Source organism: Heteronotia binoei, chromosome 15 (assembly GCF_032191835.1).
Source record: "Heteronotia binoei isolate CCM8104 ecotype False Entrance Well chromosome 15, APGP_CSIRO_Hbin_v1, whole genome shotgun sequence".
Lineage (NCBI taxonomy): Eukaryota > Metazoa > Chordata > Lepidosauria > Squamata > Gekkonidae > Heteronotia > Heteronotia binoei.
Window position 1 is genome coordinate 19,237,444 of NC_083237.1, and position 23,020 is coordinate 19,260,463.

At 47.3% G+C, this 23,020-nt stretch overlaps 1 protein-coding gene across 1 annotated transcript; it reads right to left on the reverse strand.

Moving 5' to 3' along the window:
- Positions 1–509: 509 nt before the first annotated feature.
- On the reverse strand, positions 510–22,053 carry LOC132583277 (uncharacterized). Its single transcript, XM_060254941.1, has 10 exons — positions 21,028–22,053; positions 18,251–18,478; positions 16,653–16,880; positions 13,758–13,785; positions 10,158–11,569; positions 7,901–9,166; positions 5,937–6,498; positions 5,055–5,191; positions 3,823–3,994; positions 510–949 (listed from the first exon to the last, which is right to left on the reverse strand). Exons 1-10 carry the CDS (start codon positions 21,949–21,951, stop codon positions 663–665), a joined length of 5,244 nt encoding a protein of 1,747 aa, XP_060110924.1. The 5' UTR covers positions 21,952–22,053; the 3' UTR covers positions 510–662.
- Positions 22,054–23,020: the final 967 nt, after the last annotated feature.

The following is a 23,020-nucleotide window of genomic DNA, read 5'->3' on the forward strand; positions in this document are numbered from 1 at the left end:
AACCCTAACACATGTGCACCATTTTGAAGGAAAAACGGCAGAGAGGCTTGGTGGTGAAGAAAATGGCTTTCCCCCACAGGCCTAGAATTAGGGTTGCCAGCTTCAGGTTGGTAAATACCTGGGCGATTTGGCTGGGTCAAGCTCGTGGAGGGTGAGGTTTGAGGACAAGAGGCCCTTCAGTGAGCTAAAACGCCACAGAGTCCACCCTCCAAAAAAGCTATTTTCTCCAGGGAAACTCATCTCTGCTGTCTGGAGATCCGCAGTAACAGCGGGAGATATCCAGATGCAGATAGCAACCCTTAAAAGTTTAACTTGTAAAAACAGCCATTCAAAATGCAGAGGCGGCTTATCTAATTCCTGTCCTCAAAGAAAGAGGAGATGTCAATCCACAGACAGCAGGTGATGAAATTTTTGCTTCCATGTTTACTGACAGACAAGCAAAATAAATTTTGGTCCAAAAACACACACACACACACACACCCCAACCAGCACCCGGAGCCTTCACACTATTTTCTCTTTCCATTTGGGAAACAGATTTATTATCTTAATATTAAAGCCCTTCCAGGCTCCAGCCAAGACTTTCCGCCTTTGCAAATTCCGAGTTCGGTTAGAAGCAGCGCCTGCCTGCGGTTCTGTCCCATCTGCTCCCTCGGCAGCTGCCGTCAGGGAGGAGACCCACAGAAAGTGATCAGGTATTCGGGGTAGGCGTGGTCATCAAAAAAAGTCACAAAGATGGCTGGCTTGCTGAGCACGTCCACCAGACTGTCATAGCGGCCCTTCCCCCCTGGCTTCATGGGGGGGAGGACCATCTTTTCTCCCCCCCGCGTGTACTCTCCAATCAGGACACGAGTCTGGAACATGAACCGCTGCCCGCCGGAATCAGGCTTGGCGTAGTAAGCAGAACGGACAGCCTCCTTTGCAAAATAAATGCCCTGGCCGTAGAGGCCCACTACAAAGAAACAGAAGCGACAGAGACGATCACCCCTTTGGACATGGCCAGACCAGACCAGAGTGAGCTACAGGCTTAAGGGAAAGTTCAGAAGAGCCATAGGTAGACCATATCGCTACACCCCACAACAAGGACCTTCAATATGGTGCCCGGTCCCTGCGTACTTTGGTGCCCCATGACACCTTTCCTGGTGGTGTCCACCAAGTGTTTTTAGAATGTGGGCAGGGCCATGGAGGGCTTTTGCCCAGCAGATCTTCCAATTGGCCTTTGGAGACTAACTGCACGGATTTTTTTTTTAAAGTTGCTTCAGCTACAGCTGCCACTGCAGCACAAAGATCTTGACTGCATGATGACTAAGGGGGGTTAGCTGTTTGTGTTTAATGAAACCCTGTTGAAGCAGAGCTTCTGCCTGGGATGTTGAAGAGTTGCTAGCGGAGTTATGTATGACCTCTGTCCCATTTTGTGCTTGGCTTTGCCTCTTGCGGCAGCCATTTTGTGGCTTTCTCTGCCTCCTCTGACAGACATTTTGTAGTGGTTTCCACCACCCAATGATGCCAAAATTCCAAAGGTGCCCACAGGCTGAAAAAGGTAGAGGGCTCCAGCCCAGGAAGGTCGTGTAAGAGCTGCTTTAGACACTTCCGATTCTTTTTTAGGTAGTAGTTACCCTTCAACTTGGGAGGCCTGTGTTCAAATCCCTGGTCACCTACGAAGCTCACTGGGTCATGTTCTGTCATCCTAAACTGCCTTGCAGGTTTAAAGTGGAGAAGAGAGCCACATATGCCACATTCAAAAGCGACAAAATTGTGAAAAAGCAAACAGAAAATGCTCTTCATGTTTCTAGGCTTCCCAGAGAAAAGAATAAAATTAACATTTAGAATAGAGTATCAAAGAGATTTTATAAAACAACCCAACTGTCCAGAATGCCTTTTGCAAATGAGTGTACATTTCAAATTTTAAAAAGCAGATTTTTACTAGCTGGTAGACGGGAGGAATCCCAGAGTGACTCCAGTCTATAATCTGCATCAGGGTTGCCAGGTCCAACTCAAGAAATATCTGGGAACCTGAACCTTTCCCTATGCTAGTCTTATGGGGACTGTTATTCTCAGCTTTTGTTTTTAAAAACATCTCCTTCTAGCATGGTCATGCTTTAAAGTGCATACATATGTATTTTATCTTTCTGTGCAAAGAAAGTATTAAGAGTTTTAAGATCTGTGTGTAATATTTTATGCCTCACACCTCTCAAACATCTAGCATTTATCCTATGTGGCTCTTAGTTAAGCAAGTTTGGCCACCCACGTTCTAGCTGATCTTATTCAAAGGCCCCCACCTGGGGACTGGCAACCCTAATCTGCATACAGTGGAACTCAAGGAAGAAAACTGAAATGTCGACGACTTTGCTTGTAGATGGATTAGCAATCAGCTGCCCACATGATACCTGGTCTCACCTCCATTGGATAAAAGTTCAGAGACTGAAGGGTACACGGAGCCCTTGAGAAGCTCTCTGTCTTTATGGAAAAGCCCTTGCCTCTCTTCTACATTCACAGAGCTCTTGGAAGACCAGCTCCTTTTCCATGCCGACCCCATGTATGTCATTCTCCTCCTCCTTTCTTCTACCCTCCCCTCTCAGCCCTCCTTTGAGTAGCTCTTCCAAGAAGAGAGTGCAAGAGAGATCGGTACACACAAGCCAGTTGCTCCCTCCTGCCCCTTAACCCAAAAGAATGATTTGTAAGCCTGTCTTGGACCCGTGGCGCAGAGTGGTAAAGCAGCAGTGCTGCAGTACTGTGATCTGAACTCTCTGCTCACGACCTGAGTTCTATCCCAGGGAATGCTAGTTCAGGTAGCCGGCCCAAGGTTGACTCAGCCTTCCATCCTTCCGAGGTCGGTCAAATGAGTACCCAGCTTGCTAGGGGGGAAGTGTAAAAGACTCGGGAAGGCAATGGCAAACCACCCCGTAAAAAGTCTGTTGTGAAAACGCTTTGTGAAAGCAACGTCACCCCAGGGTCGGAACGACTGGTGCTCGCACAGGGGACCTTTCCTTTCCTCGGACCCTTTCCATTTCTGGTCTCAACCGATCCCAGAGTCTGAAGCTCAGGTGAGACCAGCTCTCATTTTGGGCAGGAGCTCACAGGAGCAGAGCTCTGGAACCTCTAAATTTTATTGTGCTCTTTCTTTATTAACTCTTCCGCCCCCAAATACTCGCTTTTGGGCTCCATTGTTCAAACCCCTCCCCCCCCCTTTGAGAATTTTGCTGAACTCTGACAAACTTTCTAATATTTTTCTCCACAAAAAAAAATGGGAAAATAACCAAAACATATCAAGCAGATGGATGCAAATCTTCCTCATGCCACTGACCACATAAGGTAAAGGTAGTCCCCTGCGCAAGCACCAGTCGTTTTCGACTCTGGGGTGATGTTGCTTTCACAACGTTTTCACGGCAGACTTTTTTTTTTACGGGGTGGTTTGCCATGGCCTTCCCCGGTCATCTACACTTTCTCCCCAGCAAGCTCGACCTTGGAAGGATGGAAGGCTAAGTCAACCAGGAGCCAGCTACCTGAACCAGCTTCCGCTGGGATCGAACTCAGGTCATGAGTAGAGGGCTCCAACTGCAGTACTGCAGCTTTACTACCCTGCGCCACGGGGCCCTTGTGGCCACATAGGAGAAAGTATTTTAAAAGTATGATGGGAGTAAGGTTTTATTATGACAATTATAATTCAGGAAGCATTTTAAGGTAGATGCTGAGCTGATACAATTGAGTACACCTTCCGGTGATGTCGGGAGTGTGTGGAATATGCAAATGTGTTCTGCAAATGGGCTTTGGCACCTCTTTTTCTACAAAATGACCCCTGGGTGAGACTTCACCAGTGCAGCTTACCTTTCCTGCAGGCACTCTTGAATCCAATCTCTTGGATGGAATGCCAGTTCTCCGGGCGCGTCCCGTGGTAGAGGATCCGCTCGTTCTGCACCCCTTCTGGATTCTTCTTATCCATCCAGCTGCGCTTCCAGCAATAGGATACCCACAGGTAGCGATTCTGGATTCTCTCTACCTGTGTGGAAGCCACAAGGAGATGGTTGGGTGGTTTACTCTGATGTAACGATGCGCTCTTCAGAGAGCAAGCCGCATAATGGAATTCACCTCAAAAAGGCCAAAGGAAGCCACCATGGGTGGATTACCACATTGTCCCCAATGCTGCATGAAAATGGCAATTCAGGAACTGGTGTGACAGTTTAATGGGGGTGGGGGAGGCTGGCATTAGCTCAGGAAGAGAACTCCTGCTTTGGAGGCTGGAGGTCCCACATTTGTTCCTTGGCATCGCCAACAGAGACCTCATCTGAATATTTAAAAACTCATCTGCATATTTTAAAACCTCAAACACGAGGGCTTTGCAGTCAGAGTCGATGGGAGTTTTGTGCCTCCCAGTTGCCTGGTGGCTCTTTTCCGTTTGTGACCACAACGTGCAGAGAAAACTGGTACTCGCCTCTAGCCACTTCTGTTTTCCCATCTGCAAACTGCCCCTGGCAAGCATGAAAACAGCAGCAGGAGGAGAGGCTAAAGCTACTTTTCCTTACATGCTGTGGCCACAAACATCTGGTGGACGCAAAACTCCCATCACCTTTGTGATTGCAAAGTCCTTTTTTTAGGGGTTGCTTTGTAGAAAAATAGGTGGTGGAGCTCACCCAGGGGTTGTTATGCAGCTGCACTTACTATTCAACGGACAAGGTGGGGAGGAGGAGGGGGAACCCTAAGAAAGGTTCAGGAGCTGTGCTCCTGTGAGTTCCTGCTGAATCCGAGGCCTGCGTGCCTCTTTTGGTTGTAAAACAATGCACCTCTTCCTTCAAAAAAAAAAGTTCACATGTGTGCATCTGGAAATCATGGTGACCTCTGTTGGCTGACCCCCTACCTGGGGCATGGAGGATATTCAGAGAGGTGGCTGAATAAAAGCCTGCCCCTGTCCTCCTAACTTGGTATTTCAAGGAAGTCTCCCATCCAAGTACTAACCAGAATCACCCTGCTTAGCTTCTGAGATCGGGCTTGCCTGGGCTATCCAGGTCAGGGCCAAAGTGCCTCTTCCTTAATGTGAGATTTCTGAAGCAATCATGGCTCACTTTTAGGATTTTGAAGCCACCACCGGTCTGATTGAACTTCTTTACGACATCCTGATATTCTTCCGAGCTTCTCTGGAGTTCCACTTTCTTCACCAGACACTGATCCATAGCTTCCCAGTGAGGGGCAATATTCTTATCTGCAGTGAAGAAAAAGATGATATTGGATTTATATTCCACCCTCTGCTCTGAATCTCAGAGTGTCTCACAATCTCCTTTACCTTCCTCCCACAACAGGCACCCTGTGAGGTAGGTGGGGCTGAGGGAGATGTCACAGCAGCTGCCCTTTCAAGGACAACTGCTACGAGAGCTATGGCTGACCCAAGGCAGTGGGGAATCAAACCCAATTCTCCCAGATAAGAGTCCACGCACTTAACCACTCCACCAAACATCTTGACTGAGGGGCAACAAACCTTGCATTTCACTTCTATTGCATCCGTAAGATGACGACAGAGGCCCCACTAAGTGTAGCAGGTGCTAGAAATGATCTGAATGCACCTCCACTGCCCTGAAGAAACCACACATTTTTAAAAAGGGAATGATATTTGAGAAAGAGAAAGTGGGGTTGTACGTTGGTGACAAGTCAGAGAAGAGTTGGCTGTGGTGGACATACATTTGCTGGCTAGTGAATATGGCATCACCAACCTACCTTCTGGCTGCCCAATCCCCACAGCCAGGGCCTTTTTTGTATCAAGACCTCCTTTGCATATTTTCTACAAAAAGCCCTGTGCAAAACAATAGGTGACATTGGGGTGTGTGGCCTAGTATGCAAATGAGTTCTTGTTGGGCTTTTTCTACAAAAAGCCCTACACCCTGTAGGTAGCAGAATGAGAACGAAAAGGAGGATTCTGAGAAATGGGTCCTTCTCAAAGTGCATCTCCTCACCCCACAAGCAGATTTCCCTCCGTAACTTGAATTTTGCCCCCCGGCTTGGCACGAAGGCTTCATTCTTGAGCAAGTTTATCCGGATTTCCTGTCCCTCCCACTGCAGCTGCGCCTTCACTTCCTGTTTCCGGTAGGCCTTCTCCAGGCGGTGGTTGGTCACCATGTCAAAGGCGGACCAGCCAGCATCGGTCATGCGGTGCCACTGGATGGTCTCGCGGAGGAGCTTGGCCTCCAGCCAGTCCTGATGGTCCCTCTCGATCTTCACATGAGTGGCTTCTTCTATCTTAGCATATATGGCTCCCAGGACCTTTACGACATCTTCTCGTGAGCCACAAACCCGGACGACTTTCTCTCTCAGGTGGCAGACAGCAACTGGGAACTGGTGGGGGGTGTTCTTGCAGAGGTCACCGAGAGCCTCATCACTGAAGGCCGGTAGCTCCGCACTACAGACGATTTCTTCGTGGAATTTGGCAAGGAAATCGGCCGCGTCTCGCTTGAACGAGGTCACGTCACTCTGTTTGCCGACCACGTGGACCACTGCGCAGCTGAGCTCAGCCACACCCTGGGGGAAAGGAACAAGCCAAAAACGGTGGCTAGAATCACAAAAAAAGACTTGACCCAAGACTATGGACATTCATTTCATTCCACATTCTGAGATCCCTTCCCCCTTCTAGCCAAACCTGGCTTCCAAAGCAAGTTCAGTAGCTGCAATGATTAAAAAAAATAATAATACAAATGTTCTAGGTGGGAAAGAGATGTCAGCTCCAATGGGAAGCTATGGTGGTGGAACACTTGGCTTCTTCCAGCTGTCTCTCCAGACATTTTTTTTTGGCTCTCATTCAAAATCCGCTACCAATCTTTAATAAATAATTTCCCCAGCTAGCCCATCACCAAGAGCAGGGATGGCCAAACTTGCTTAATGTAAGAGCCACATAGAATAAATGTCAGATATCTGAGAGTCGCAAGATGTGAACATTGGAGGGAGGGAGGAAGGAAAATAGGTGAGGGAAGGAGGAAGAGATGGAAAGAAAGCAATTTTAATTTTAAATGCATTCTCCAAGCTGCCAGCTGGTTTGGCTTGGCAGAGTGATTTAAAGAGACAAATGCCTACTCCAAGCCAGCCAATGGGGTGGTGGGGGCCTTGAGAGCTATACAATATGTGTGAGAGAGCCACACTTTGGCCACCCCTGACCAAAACAATACAATAAATTCCCAGCCCGCTACTAAAACAAGTGCGATAGATTTCCAACTCAGAAAGACCCTCTCAATCGATACTTAACTAAGTAAGCCCCAGTGTTAACACTGGCCACTGACCAAGGGGGCATTTGAAAAGGGGGATTGAGAGAAACAAATCAATCAGTAATTTCTTTCAGGGCTTTTTTTGTAGCAGGAACGCCTTTTCATATTAGGCCACACACCCCTGATGTGGCCAATCCTGCAGGAGCTTACAGTAGGCCCTGGACTAAGAGCCCTGTAAGCTCTTGGAGGACTGGCTACATCAGGGGTGTGTGGCCTAATATGCAAAGGAGCCCCTGCTAGAATTCCAAGCTCTTGGAGGATTGGCTGCATCAGGGGGTGTGGCCTAATATGCAAAGGAGCCCCTGCTAGAATTCCAAGCTCTTGGAGGACTGGCTACATCAGGGGTGTGTGGCCTAATACGCAAAGGAGTTCCTGCTACAAAAGAAGCCCTGGTTGCAGCTATCATGGACCAGCAGAATAAAACATACATTAACAGCACAGAAACAAAGGAGACATACATTAACAGGATAGAAACCCAGCTAACTCTCTCAGTTATCACTACGCTCAGGACTGGATTCAGTGGGAGCTCACAGCAGCACAGCTCCTGAACCTTTCTGAGAGTTCCACCTCCTCCTCCTGAAAGTTTCACCTCCTTGTCCATTGAATAGTAGGTGTAGCTGCATAACAATCCCTGGATGAGCTCCACCACCCCTGAATACACTTACTTGCTTCTCATTCCCATTGGTGTTCGTGACCCCATCACAACAGCCAGGGCTCCTCTGCATTTCCAACCTCGCCACGCAATGCTGTTCTTGGGCCATGTCATGCAGTGTATCCGCTCCAGCCCCAGAGAAGTATTCACCTAGAGCCACCTTCTTCAGCGGCAGCTTCTCAAGCACAAGGGAATCCAAGTCTGTTTTGATGGTCGATTTGGCTTCCCTCACGTGTTTCTGGATACCGCTCACCTTCAGGGACAAGATCTGGCTGTCTGGCTGGACCTGAACGTTCACTTCGAGATGATCCCAGTCCATTATGAGGAAGAGATTCTCCCCAACTAAAGCTAGTTCTGGCCTGGTGACGTTCAAGCGTTCCTCCACTTGAGAATGGTCTTTCAGGAAGTCCTTAACGGATTGCTCTACTTGAGTGATACAGGGACAGATGCCAACCAAAAACAGCAGGCTGGATGAATTATGATGAAGAGCTACTTCCTGGTGGGACTCCAACTTGCGCAGCAGTTTCCGCCAGTCCTCACACTCAGTGGCCCATTTCACTTCCTCAGGTATCTCCATCGTCTTCTCACACACATGCTTCACAATGAGCTCTTCCGCCTTCTTGATTGTACCCAAGTCTAGGCCAGAAACCTGGATAGCTCCGGAGACCTCCAACAGAGCAGCAATGCCTTGTTCCAAGAAGAAGTTCTTGTGGAAGAGGCTGCCCCACTGTGCCTTGACAAACTGTGACTGGAGATCAGACAGAGAGACGGGAAGAACCTGGAAGCCACCAAGCACCTCCTTAAAACGTTTCTCCAATTCTACCACATTTTGACGGGGGCCCCTGAAAATGACAGTTGCTGGATTTCCAGCAAGGATTTCGGAGCTTGCAGGAGGATTAGATGGGAGCATCTCATGAACCAAGAATTCTTCTACAAAGACGCACGACACTTTCTCATACCGAGCCACGACTTCTATCTGCTCAGCCTGGTATTCCTCGATCTTGGCACGAATAGCTTCCAGAATGTTCTCCACATCTTCCTGGATGCCACAGACCTGAAGCTCATCATCCTTCACATGACAGAGGTCAATGGGAAATGAATGTGATGTGCTACTGCAGAGTTCTTTGAGGAACTGGTCACTGAAGGTTGCTATTGCTTCACTGTGGATGTTTCTTTCGCGGAATTTGGCCATGAAACTAACCATGTCTCGTTTCAATAAGGCCACATGGTCCTCTCTACCCAGTGCCTCGATCACCCACAGGCGGTTCTTAACCAATCCCTAAGGGGTAAAACACCAAATTTCAAATAAGAGCCATTGAATATCTTGAGGAGGGTCTTGCAATAAGGATAATAATTGTATCCCACTTTACATTTGACATACAAAATACACCCATCTAGCCCATCATTCCAGAACAAAATCTGATGGAGAAGCGATTTCCTTTTTTGGAGGAGAGGGGAGGTTTCTAACAAAGAATATGGTCCTGTCCTTATTTTAGAGACAGAAATCTGAGCAACATCTTCTGCCATCATAAGAGAAAGCCAGCAAAACTTAGGAGAGCCTGGGTCTCAGCAAAAGAACAGGACCATATTCTTTGTTAGCCTGACTGACTCTGAGCACTAAACACAATTCAAAAGGATCGTTTAAAGCTGCCGTCATAACTGCATGAATGTGAAAACACCACCCTCAGAAACAGTAGGCAAGTATCCAGCTTGCTGGGGATAAAGTGTAGATGACTGGGGAAGGCAATGGCAAATCACCCCATAAAAAGTCTGTTCTGCTCAAGAGCAGTTCTGGGAGAGCTCTCTCAGCCCCACCTACCTCACGGGGAATGTTCCCTCTAAGCTACAGAGTCTTGTGAGCAAAAATTCTACTTTGTGAGCTACTGGTATTAAAGTTGTTAAAGTTATTAAAGATCTCCTGCATAAATTATTGTGCTCTGGGGCCATTTTTCCTGAGCTAAGGCAAAAATGTGTGAGCTGGAGGCTAAAAATCTGTGAGCTAACTCACGCTAACTCACCTTTCTCCTGCATAAATTATTGTGCTCTGGGGCCATTTTTCCTGAGCTAAGGCAAAAATGTGTGAGCTGGAGGCTAAAAATCTGTGAGCTAACTCACGCTAACTCACCTTAGCGGGAACATTGCTCACGGGGTGTCTGTTTTGGGGAGAGGAAGGGAAAGGAAATTTGTAAGCTGCTCTGAAACTCCTTTGGCTAGCAAAGGGTGGGGTATAAATTCAATCTCTTCTCCTCTTCAAACAGCAACACACTTACCTCCTGTCCATGTTCATCACCATGACTGTTGGTCGCTCTACCAGAACACTCAACAGTATCTTGCATCCGCATCGTAACCATGCAATGCCGCTGGAGGGCTATTTCCTTCAGCACAGCTGCTCCACTTCTGAAAAAGTATTTTCTCAGAGACTTCTTCCTCATAGGCATCTTACCCAGCACTAGGGAATCCAAATATTTCGTGATGACTGGTATGGCTTTCTGCACAGATTTTCGGATGCCACTCACTTGCAAATCTAAAATCTGGCTATCGGGTAGGACTTGGATGCTCACGTTGAGGTGTTCCCAGCTCGTGATACGAAGAAGATTTTGCTGGGCTGTGACTAGTTCAGGTCTGTCAAATGATATCCTTTCTTCCATCGGAGAATTGTCCCACAGATACTCCTGGATGGCTTGTTGTACCCGAGTGACATGAGGACAGATGCCAACTATTGTCACCTGGGTAGACAACATCTCATGAAGGGCGATTTCCTTGTGGGAACCCAACCTGCGCAGGAGTTTCTTCCAGTCCTCAGACATGGTGGCCCATTTCACTTCCTCCGCTATCTCCACTGTCCTCTCACACACATGCTTCAGGAAGAGTGTTTCTGCTTTCTTCATTTCACCCAAGTCTAGGCCAGCAACTTGAACAACTTCAGAGATCTCCAAGACGGAAGGAAGGCCTTGCTCTAAAAAGAAGTTATTGTGGAAGAGGTTGCCCCATTGGGCCTTGACAAAATGAGACTGGAAGTTTGAGAGAGGGACCGGAAGGACTTGGAAGCCACTGAGCAGCTCTTTAAAGCGCCTCTCTGCTTCCTCCGCTCTGTGACGGCGGCCCCCAAACCTGATGATTGGTGGAGATTTGGTGACCATTTCAAGGGTTACAAGAGTGCCGGATTTGAGAATCTCCTGATTCAAAATGTCTTTTGCAATGGTGGCCCTGCACAGGGGTTCAGCCGAGCATTCCAGGCTCACCACCTGTCTCTGAAAGGCCACTCGGAAGAGGCAGTGCAAGAAAGAGGCCGTTTCATCACAAAGGCCCACAAACCATATTCTGTCCCTGAAGAAGATCCTGATGGATTTGAACTCATTCACAAGAGTCAGTTCTTCAAGGAGAGCTTCTATCACATCTCTCCTGGTCTCACAATGCATCATATACTTTTCCCGCATGGACTGGAATGCCGTCCCCAAGTCATACAGCTCAACAGATGGACTCATGGCACTGAGCATCAAAATTCCCCAAGATGAGAACATCTGGATACCACAACCAATCTCTTTCAGTTGCATCTCGAACTGCTGAAAGGCATCTGGACTCTCTTTCAGGTACTGGAGGAAAAGTGGGTCCTCTGAGTGACAGACACCCACAAGTTCTGAAAGGAAAGCGAGTTTATTCAACATTAGGCCATATTTATACCCTAGAAACACACAAGGAATGTAATTCTCCTTGTAATTCTGAGAGATCTCCAGGCCCCACCTGGAGGTTAACAACAGTACATGATTAAGGGTCGTGACACAGGTCAATAAACTCAATAAAAAATCTATCCTCTCTCCTATCAGAAAATCTTATAACTTCCATATTTCTACAGGACATAAAAGTATTTTTAAAAAACCCTTGAGTTTTCCAACACTACTACAATTAAGCTACCTTTTAAAAAAGAGGATAAATACTGTAAACAAAGATGGTATTATCAAAGATTTCAGGTTTTCATGGCTGGCATCATCATTAGGATTTGTAGAATCTTTCGGGCTCAAGTGCCTTGTTCTACTGGAGAAAGTTTTTCTTCCAGACGTTTCGTTCTCAGCTGCGGAGAACATCCTCAGTGGCGTGGCAGCCGGAGCAGGCGCTCTGACCTTCTTGGCTGCTGTGCATTGAGTGAGGCCAGGGCTGCTGGAGAGCTGCTATTTCTAGGCTGGAGGGGGTGTGGTGAGAGGGCAGTTGGTTTGTGAATGTGCCCATTGTTTGGTGGGGCTTCCTGGAAGGGTGGTGATAAGGAAACTGGCTGTGGAATGTGACCATTGTCCACATTCCACCACACCCCCTCCAGCCTAGAAATAGCAGCTCTCCAGCAGCCCTGGCCTCACTCAATGCACAGCAGCCAAGAAGGTCAGAGTGCCTGCTCCAGCTGCAATGCCACTGAGGATGTTCTCCGCAGCTGAGAATGAAACGTCTGGAAGAAAAACTTTCTCCAGTAGAACACAGCACTTGAGCCCGAAAGATTCTACAAACCCTAAAGATGGTATTTGTGACCTTTTGAAAACTGGAAAAGAGGCACATAATCCACCTGAAACATGAGGGAGGAGAGGCAAGTCTGAGGAGTTAATAGGTATTCAGATTGGTGGCATGTATGTCTGTTGTTCTCACAGCGAAGTCAAACTCTTCCTAGGGAAGAAAACACTTCAGTGGAGTCTGTTTTGGGGGGCACGTTGGTATGAGAGTTGAGTGCAGATTGAGAGAAGCACACTTCACATTGTACACACATATCTCCTATAGTCAAACAGGTTTTACAAAACTGGATTACCAGAGAAAGGGCTTTTTTCTCAAAAGGAAAATGAAGAGGAAACACACAGCTGCCCCTCATTAACTTTTAAACATTTTTTGATAATTCTGTTTCCACAAAGAGGGTCCGGAACTCTATTCCACCATGTTCCCCCAGAAAAAAAAGCCCTGTATACAACAGAAATCACTCTATCAACACAAGTTGCTACCAGAAAAGAAACTACTCTTTCAAACTGTTTTCAACTTAGTTTTTTAAAGTCATTGTCTACCTCAAGCTTTAACCAACATCAGTCTTGTGAGCCCAAGTGCTTCCCCTATCACTACACAACATAACCAAATGTAATATGTGAATTCACAAAGAGATGGGATTGCCTGGGAGAGCTGTTATGCAATTCTGTTGATGGAAATGAAGTGGTTTTTGCCCACAACACCACAAACCTTTGCTTGGGATGTTCATGAGGGGAGGAAAAAGTCACTCAATCCACTGCACACAAAAAGTCCCTGCCACACAATGACAACCATCACAGTGGCCTTCACAAGGAGACAAAAAACTGCCCTTAAATCTCCTACACCTGTACCTAGATGGCCATTATGGAAGAAAATACCCCTAAATTTGTTTCTCCTTGTAATATAAAGGGTTCAAAGATCATAGTGAGGACAGCTTTTTATTAAGGAAAGCATAGTGAAGGCTGCTCCCAACAAAGACTGACTAAGGGCCTGTGGGCCAAACCTATACACAACTCTAGTCTCCTGCGCTAGCCTGCCATTGGGTCATTCAAACAGGCAGGGGTCTGTGATTGGTGCAGGGCGGCAGGTATTTGGATCCCACTACCATTGTTATACAGTCCCCAAGCTCTGCTTTCCTGGCTCCAATGATCCGGCAGGAAGTACATACTTTAAGGCACATACATAACACTCCCCAACTGGTTACTTGGTTATTTGTCAAGTGTCGCTGTGACTGGCTTTTAACTACAATATTGTATTTCCGTTACATTTTAAGTCACCCGGTGGACTCGTCTTGCTCAAATGGTGGAATAAAAACAATATAAACAGTTAAATGACTTGGCAACCCTTTCCACATTGCTGAGGCAGCAGTGACAACATACCTACAGCAGTAGTGATGCGGTCTTCTCCCTAGGGAGGAAAAAAGAGATTAGTTTACTGTGTTATGACCAGCTCTGCTATTTATAGAGGCAGAGGAGAAGAACTAAACAAATGGTGGCAATTTAATGACTTCTTTACACATTATGGTGTACACAGGTTGTGTTAGGGGTCCTCATTTCATAATGTCCTGTACAATTATGGGTTTCCCCAACAGGCCTGATCCACAGGATTGTTTCAGGTAAGGAAAATGGCACAAGGGCAAGACTTAACCTTTCTCTATGCACACCAACGCCACAATAAGAACATAAGAACATAAGAGAAGCCATGTTAGATCAGGCCAATGGCCCATCCAGTCCAACACTCTGTGTCACACAGTGACAAAAAAAAAATTATATATATACACACACTGTGGCTAATAGCCATTGATGGACCTCTGCTCCATATTTTTATCTAAACCCATCTTGAAGCTGGCTATGCTTGTGGCCGCCACCACCTCCTGTGGCAGTGAATTCCACATGTTAATCACCCTTTGGGTGAAGAAGTACTTCCTTTTATCCGTTTTAACCTGTCTGCTCAGCAATTTCATCGAATGCCCACGAGTTCTTGTATTGTGAGAAAGGGAGAAAAGTACTTCTTTCTCTACTTTCTCCATACCATGCATTATCTTGTAAACCTCTATCATGTCACCCCGCAGTCGACGTTTCTCCAAGCTAAAGAGTCCCAAGCGTTTCAACACTTTCTTCAAAGTGTTCCAGCCCTTTAATCATTTTAGTTGCCCTCCTCTGGACTTTCTCCAATGCTATAATATCCTTTTTGAGGTGCGGCAACCAGAATTGCACACAGTACTCCAAATGAGACCGCACCATCGATTTATACTGGGGCATTATGATACTGGCTGATTTGTTTTCAATTCCCTTCCTAATAATTCCCAGCATGGCATTGGCCTTTTTTTATTGCAAACGCACACTGTCTTGACATTTTCAGTGAGTTATCTACCACGACCCCAAGATCTCTCTCATGGTCAGTCTCTGCCAGTTCACACCCCATCAACTTGTATTTGTAGCTGGGATTCTTGGCCCCAATGTGCATTACTTTGCACTTGGCCACATTGAACCGCATCTGCCATGTTGATGCCCACTCACCCAGCCTCAACAGACCCCTTTGGAGTTCCTCACAATCCTCTCTGGTTCTCACCACCCTGAACAATTTAGTGTCATCCGCAAACTTGGCCACTTCACTGCTCACTCCCAACTCTAAATCATTTATGAACAAGTTAAAGAGCATGGGACCCTGCGGCACCCCACTGCTTACCGTCCTCCACTGCGAAGACTGCCCATTTATACTCACTCTCTGCTTCCTATTACTCAGCCAATATTTGATCCACAAGAGGACCTGTCCTTTTACTCCATGACTCTCAAGCTTTCTAAGGAGCCTTTGATGAGGAACTTTATCAAAAGCTTTCTGGAAGTCAAGGTAAACAACATCTATTGGGTTTCCTTTGTCCACATGTTTGTTCACCCCTTCAAAGAAATGTAACAGGTTAGTGAGGTCTTAAAGGTTCTTTCTTTAGTGTTGGTCTTAAAGGTTCTTTCTTTGTTTTTATCCCATGGGATCCAGGGAACTGGGCAAAGGAAGCTCTGGCTCTTTCCTTCCTTCCCCAGGGGACCAGGAGGAGGAGCCTCAATCAATAGAAGAAAGAGAGGCTTGGCTCAGTAGCTCTGCTGTATGATTGAGTGAGCCTGGCAAAGCAAGCTCTTCCTCCTCCCCTTCCTCCTCAAGGCAGAAACCTCAGCCAATGGAGAAAACAGAGGTTTTGCTCCATAGCTCCTGTGTGATTGAGCAAGCCTTGCAAAGCAAGCTGTTATGCAGAAGGAAGCAAGATATAGGGAGAAGGAAGCAGATGACAGACAGTTGCTCGGGGGCCTGTTTTTTACACCCCTGCTAGTGTATTAGGGGGCTCAAATTGTGACCGCTTGTTCTTGTCCTTCTCTACCTCTAAATAGCAGCCTAGATACATAAGCTAGAAACTTTAGCATGGATAAAAGCTGCAGAAATAGGCTTCCATCTGCTTAATCTCTTCAGATGAGACTGCTGTTAAAGGCAAGGGACAGTGAAGGTGGGGAAAGAGGTAACCATAACGAGGACTGGCCAAGTCTTGTTCCAAGGGAAGCACAACAAATCTCACCATATCTCTTGAGCTAGGTGTGCGTGTTTCTACTGATGCACCACTGGATCACAAAAATCACTATAAGAACCAGCTCTAGAAATCCAAAATCAAAGTTCTCCCCACCAACCCTCTCTCCATTCTCCTATCAAAATTAGCAGCAGAAAGTGAATCTCTCTAATTTTTTTTTAAATCATACTTTCTTTCCTTTTATTCACGGCACTGAATTGGCCAACTAAGATATTACTACTCTTATTTCACATGGATAGAGCACTGGGCCAGGGAAACCCCAGTTCCAATCTCCACACAGCCAAGAAAATTGCCAGGTCCTTTGGAGCCAGCCTACCTTACAGGGTTGTTGTGAGAAAGCAGGAGGGAAGAATGACGTTCCAAGCCACTCTGAATCCCAAGGAGGAAGAAAAGCCGGATATAAATAAATGAACACATGCATTGTCATTTTCCCTCAGCCTAAACTACCTCACAGGGTTGTTGTGTAGACAAAGAGGGGTGACATCAAAACAGCAATGATAAATTCAGTGAGATAACTGCAGCAGAAAGGACCTGTGTATTTAAGTTTTGCAGAAGGGGTTTCTGGAGATGCAATGTCTGATCTATATCTTTCTCTTGCACAGCTGCTAAAGGTAGGGGGAGCTTCTTGCAAGGGAACCAAGGCACCCTTCCCAAAGCATGCCGGTCCTTCTTTCAGAATGGTTCCACTCCACGTAGGAGCTACCTGGCAAAGGGGGCTCTGCTCCAGCAGGTGTACAATTTGCACCAGCTTCATCCAGGTGTTGGGGAACTCTTTCAGGAAGCGGTCAATCTCCTCCAGCATGATGAGCAACCACTCCCCTTTCCCCGCCAGGCCTGGGTCTGCGGGCTCTAGGAAAGGGAATGAAATGGATTCCAGGAAGGACCCATAAAAGGCAGAGAGGCAGCTCCATACCATTTTGCGAACCGCTTGCTGGAAAACCAAAAGAAAGGGTGTTATTGGGAGCGAAGTAGTGTTAAGATCTCACCAAATTAGGGATGCCACCTGAAATAAACTGAGTCCAGCCAGCTCACACTCAACAGAAAAAGTCACAAAAAGCCCAGTCAACTCACTCAATATATACACTGTGGCTGAGTTAAACATGCCCTCTTTAGTTGGCGGCAATGCCTCCTATTGGTTTCTCCAGGATCCTTTATTTGCATTTCCTGGAAGAAGAGCCTCATGTCCAGATTGGCTGGTTCTAAGAGAACAGCCAATTGGAATGCAGGCATCAGGATCCTGGAGAGTAATGGAAGCATGAGTCAAGCTCAGGGCTAGTACTCAAGTGAGAACCATAATACATAACAGGCCTACCAACAGTGAACACAGCAAATACATAACAGCAGCCTCCAAGTAGGACCTGGGGATCCCCCAGAATTACAGCTCATCTCCACAGATAAATTAGGATGCTTTGGAAGGTGGAGCACTGTGGCATTGTACCTCATTGAGGTCCCCCAGGCTCCATCCCCAAATCTCCAGGAATGTCCCAACCTGGATCTGGCAGCTCTACTTCCCCCTCTCCACAAACACACACCTCCTGTGCAGCTGCAGGGGTGGGGGACCTGGCAACCATGAGGCAAATCTACTCTGGTAGGTAAGCAAAAATGAGAATCGAAAAGCAGAATAATTTCAGAAGCGGGGAGTCAGCTGACAAAGTGCCTAGAAGAGGAATCTTTGGGATTATTATTATTATTAGTTTATTTATATTCTGCCCATTCCCCCATTTGGTTAGTTTTAGGCAGCGGTGGAATTCTAGCAGGAGCTCCTTTGCATATTAGGTTACAGACCCCTGATGTAGCCAATCCTCCAAGAGCTTACAAAAAAGAGCCTTGTAAACTCTTGGAGGACTGGCTACATCAAGGGTGTGTGGCCTAATAGGCAAAGGAGCTCCTGCTAGAATTCCACCCCGTGTTCAATTTGTGGTCTGCTGTCTCAGTGTGACTACTGGATTAAGATCCCCTCATTTGGGACTCAAATCTTTCGCCGCCAGCTGAGAACTTCCAGATGGTGACTGGAGGACTTCTGGGATTACAACTGATCGCCAGGCAATTGACATCCGTTCACCTGGGGAAAATGGCTTTGGAGAATGGACTATACGCCGCTATACCCCCTCAGGTCCCGTCCTGTCTCTTCCCTCCTCAAACCCCACCCTCCTGATGCTCCACCCCTCAAATCTCCAGGTATTTCTCAACCAGCAACTGCAAGCCTACACTGAAGGGGAGCCCTGTTAGTAAGTGGAAGCAAAAGAAGAACAGCCTGCTGGGCTCTTTAAGGGAAGGGGCCAGTTGCACTGACATTTTTACCTCAAGAGTGCCTTCAGGCCTCAGCTGAGACCCTTTGAGGCACACCATGTACAGTTCTCCACAAGCAAACTCAGGGAAGGCTGAGGAGGACACTGAAAGTATCTCTTCCGGCTGCAGGTTGATGGCTTGGGGGACAATCTTCAAAGCCTTCTGTGTGGTGGCCAGAGACTGTGGGTGCCATCCCATTCCATCTGACTCCAGCACCAGTGGAACAACAGCGACGTCTGTCTGGCAAAGAAGATAGAGGGGAACTGTCTAATTATGTAGGGTTGCCACCTGTGAAAAGGAAATCTAAAACAAATCAAAGCACCATGTATAACCAAGTTCGAAGCTCCTGTGGTTGTATATAAACACCTATAATCAATAAAGAATGCTAGTACTTCCAAAAACGAAATGATCTATTATTTAAAGGGGAAAAAAACTTTGCATATGTACTCAGGGCTTTTTATGTAGCAGGAACTCCTTTGCATATTAAGCCACACCCCCTTGATGTAGCCAATCCTCCTGCAGCTTACAGGGCTCTTCATACAGGGCCTACTGTAAGCTCCAGGAGGACTGGCTACATCAGGAGGGGCTTTTTCACACAGTCTATGTATTCCGGTATGGAAGCTGGTCAGTTACTGAACAGTAACGGGTTTCTGCTGGCATTTCAGACAGACCCGATTCAGTAACTGGCTGCTACCGGAATACTCTCACCTTTTCACACACTCCCGCGGCTGTCCCGGTAGTGAGGCGTGCCTGAGTCATTACAAACAAAGAGCAGCTTCTTCCACTTTTCAACCCCTCCTTCCGGGTTGAAATCCCTATGGGGTGCTGTGTGAAATGTCCAGTATCTAACCCGGGAGCAGTTTTCGCGCCCTTTTTCGCCCGCCGGCACGCGCGATCTCCGGCTTTTTTGGGGGGGGAACGTCGGGCTAAGATCGCTATAGCGCTATAGCGATGTATCACAACAGCATCACCATAGGGATGCCTGGGCTCCATTAAGATGCCAGATATCGCCACTGCTGAAACCTGGTAACTTATCTCAATAGAGGCTAGCCATCTCTATGGTGCTGCTGTTGTGATACGTCGCTATAGCGCTATAGCGATCTTAGCCGACGTTCCAAAAAAAAAAAAAAGCTGGAGATCGCGAGCCGGCAGGCAAAAACGGCTGGCGCTGGTGGAAGCGAGATAAGAGTGGAACAGTGTGAAATGGCTCGCTTCAATCACGGAACCCTACCGGAAAAAAAAACATGTGTCTGAAAACTCCCATCCCTGTCTCGGATTACTGCAAGCGGAACAATACCGACTCCCTTCCGGTTTCCACTGGTAAGTGTGAAAAGGGCCGAGGTGTGGCCTAATATGCAAAGGAGTTTCTGCTACAAAAAACCCCAAACCTGTATGTACTTGAGCAACTAAAGAAAGGCATGTCTCTGTGTTAAGTGCTTCTGACCTACTGCATCAGTGTCCTCCAGTCAGACTGCAGGCAAAACAGAGAAAGCCTTTACAGACCATGAAAAATCTCATTTCCCCCCACAAGCTTTGGGGAACATGGAAACCTAACGCAGGAAGGTACAGGCTTTATACCTCTATTCTAGCACATACCTTATTTTTTGTAATATATGCTCACCTTTGCCTCTCTCCAATGCAAGCAGGCTGCCCTTCTCCCCGCCACACACTGTTTGCCAAGTCTGTGTTGGAAAATACCTGGAGACTTTGGGGGTAAAGCCAGAAGGTGGGGCTTGTGGAGGGGGAGGGGCCTCAGCATGGGACAATGCCCTAGAGTCCACCCTTCCAAGCAGCCATTTTCTCCAGGGGAGCTGATCTCTGCCAGCTGGAGATCATAAGTTGGAAAAGCAGGAGATCTCCAGGCCCCACCTGGAGGTTGGCAACCCAACCTCCCAATCCAACTCCATTCTGCCACTGGCAATAATGAAAGATCCTCGTCTTTTCATACACCAGGCAACCTCCCAATAATTCATTTCATGCAGGAAAGCAAGCAGATTCTATAGAATGGGAACTCTCTCTGATTCAGCACCACTAGAGGGAAATATGCGCCAAAAGATGCTCACTGGGGACGACACTGTGCAGAGCGAATGCGGGCTGACTGCTTTGGTTGGACAGTGTGATTGTTTAGACACAAATCTGATGATTCATTTGATCCCTTTGCTGCCCTTCCTTTCCCTTCCATGTTGCTCCCCTGGGGAAATGGAAACTTAAATCAGAATATAGCAGTAAACAACTAGTCAGTTTGGATTTGGAAGCTGAAGTAAATGTCCTGATTAGCTATCTTCCCAAGTTTAATGAACACAACACGATAGGCTTATTTTTTTATAGCTGCTTTCTAAATGCACACCCTACCACAAAGCTCCCCAACTTTTTTGAGCCTGTGGGGACCTTTGGTATTCTGGCGAGTGTAGCCACAAGATGGCTGCCACAGGAGCCAGAGCGAGCCACAAAATGGCTGCTGCAGCTTACCCTCAGTTGTAAAGTGAAGATCCTTGTGCCCTATTTCTAAAAACAGTTGGTGGGAACCATGTTGGGTGGGATCCAGAGCTTTTTTTTGTAGTAGGAATTCTTTTGCATATCAGGCCACACACCCCTGATGTAGTCAATTCTCCAAGAGCTTACAGGGCTCTTCATACAGGGCCTACTTTAAGTTCCAGGAGGATTGGCTACATCAGGGAGTGTGGCCTAATATGCAAATAAGTTTCTGCTACAAAAAAAATCTGGTGGGAACCCTGCCTTAGCATTTCTCCCATCCCTGTCCTACCTCACAACTGACTAAAAAGACTCACTTTCTGCTTGGTGTTGTATCCAGAAACTACCTCAGTCTTGACACGTTCCAAGGACAACAGCATATTTCTCAGCTGATCCCGATAACTGGTTCCTATGGGCCAGCGTTCTTCGCATGCCTTGCAGAATGCAGCCACGGCATCTCTATCACTGGACACAAAGTGAATGGTCTTCAAGGGGGAAGTGGGGCAGTCCTTCTTGAAGGCCTCAATTCCTAGAGCCAGGGCCTCTGCTTGATACGTGGAGGGAAAAGGGTCTGTGAAGGACAGCAACAAAGACTGGAGACCTTTCTGGGACGCAGCCTCCAGCACCAGCTTCACTGCACCTGCTCCAAGTTCCACCATTTGTGGCCATGAAAGGAAAATGCTGAAGTGAATGCAGGGAGACCCATTCTGGTTTGGCACCCTCTGAACGAACACAGCATCGCCACAGCCGATGTCTTCCTTGAGGCTGATACTCACTATGGCATCCACCCTGAATCTAGAAGCTTCTCCTTCCCACAGAAAAAGATTGAGGCCCTTGCTGAGGTGAAAAAAACCAGCTGCTCTCTGCTCAGTTTGTGGAAGGACCATCTGGTTGGTTTTGGCCATCGAGCCCATCAAGATGAGCAGCTTGCTGATGGCCTCTTTGGCTCTCGAAACGACCTCTCGGGAGCCCAAAAGAGAGATGACTCCTGACTCTCCTTGGAGCCTCACAGAGGCCTTCACTTCCCAAAGTGTTGGAGACAGGACCCCCATGAGCTGACCCCACAGCTTCTGCTCTGCAGAAGTGATGTATAGCACCTCAGTGGTGGTACAGGATCCTTCAGGGTGCATTGTAGGCCTCTGCCCACTTAGTTCGCCTCCTTGGGAGACTTCCAGTTGCCTCTGAGGTGGGCTTCTCAGCACTGGAACATACACTGCATTGTCCATCTTGCTCTTCTCCATTGCACTCCTGTGGGGCGGGGAGCCCACTAGCACCCCTTCCTCTAATGCCACTATCTAGCCGTGGCCTCCTGGGGTGGAATAGGAGTATCCACAGACTTCCTCAAGATCTATAAGAGACAACAGGTCAGCAGGAGCAATGTTTAAAGCCAATAAGTATTTTAGAGTTGTCCAGTCCTCAATCATGCTAAATAACTAGGTGTTGCCCACTTTCTCATGGCTGACACGGCCATATTGCTGGTCACTAGGGCTGCCAATCTCCAGGTGGGGGCAGGGGATCCCCTGGTTTGGAGGCCCTCCCCCCAATTCAGGATCATCAGAAAGTGTGTGTATGGGGGAAAATATCTGCTGGGCACTCAATTATTCCCTATAGGGTATAATGGAGAATTCATCCATGGATATCTGGGGCTCGGGGGGGGGGTGCTGTTTTTTGAGGTAGAGGCATCAAATTTTCAGCACAGCATCTGGTGCCTCTCCTCAAAACACCTTCCAAGTTTCAAAAAGATTGGACCAGGGGGTTCAATTCAATTAACCCTGAAATAAGGTGCCCCTATCCTTCATTATTTCCAAATGGAGGGAAAGCATTTAAAAGGTGTGCAGCCCCTTTAAATGCGGTGGCCAGAACTCCCTTTGGAGTTCAATCATGCTTGTCACAACCTTGGTCCTGGCTCCACCCCCAAAGTCCCCAGATATTTCTTAAGTCAGACCTTGCAACCCTACTGGTCACCCACAACGAAGTAGGGAAAGGAAACTTAAAGACAGAGTAAGGGGGGAATAGAACTTGAAATCAGACTAGCCAAAAGCATCACAGTACCACCAGAAAACAACTAGAGCTAGCATTAAAAAAAAATAAAAATACGGTGTGGTAGTAAAAGGCTCAGTAGAAATGGTGGTAGTGGTTAAAAGTACCAACAGGTTGCAGCCTGGACCAATTCCACATGGCCTGCAAGACCATCCTTTTTAGGCAGGCCTTCGCAGACTGCTGACTAAGGATGGCCGAACTGATGAACCATCAAAGTGATTCCATATAGTGATTTTTGCCATTATGTAAATGGACAGAATAGCGCCAGGA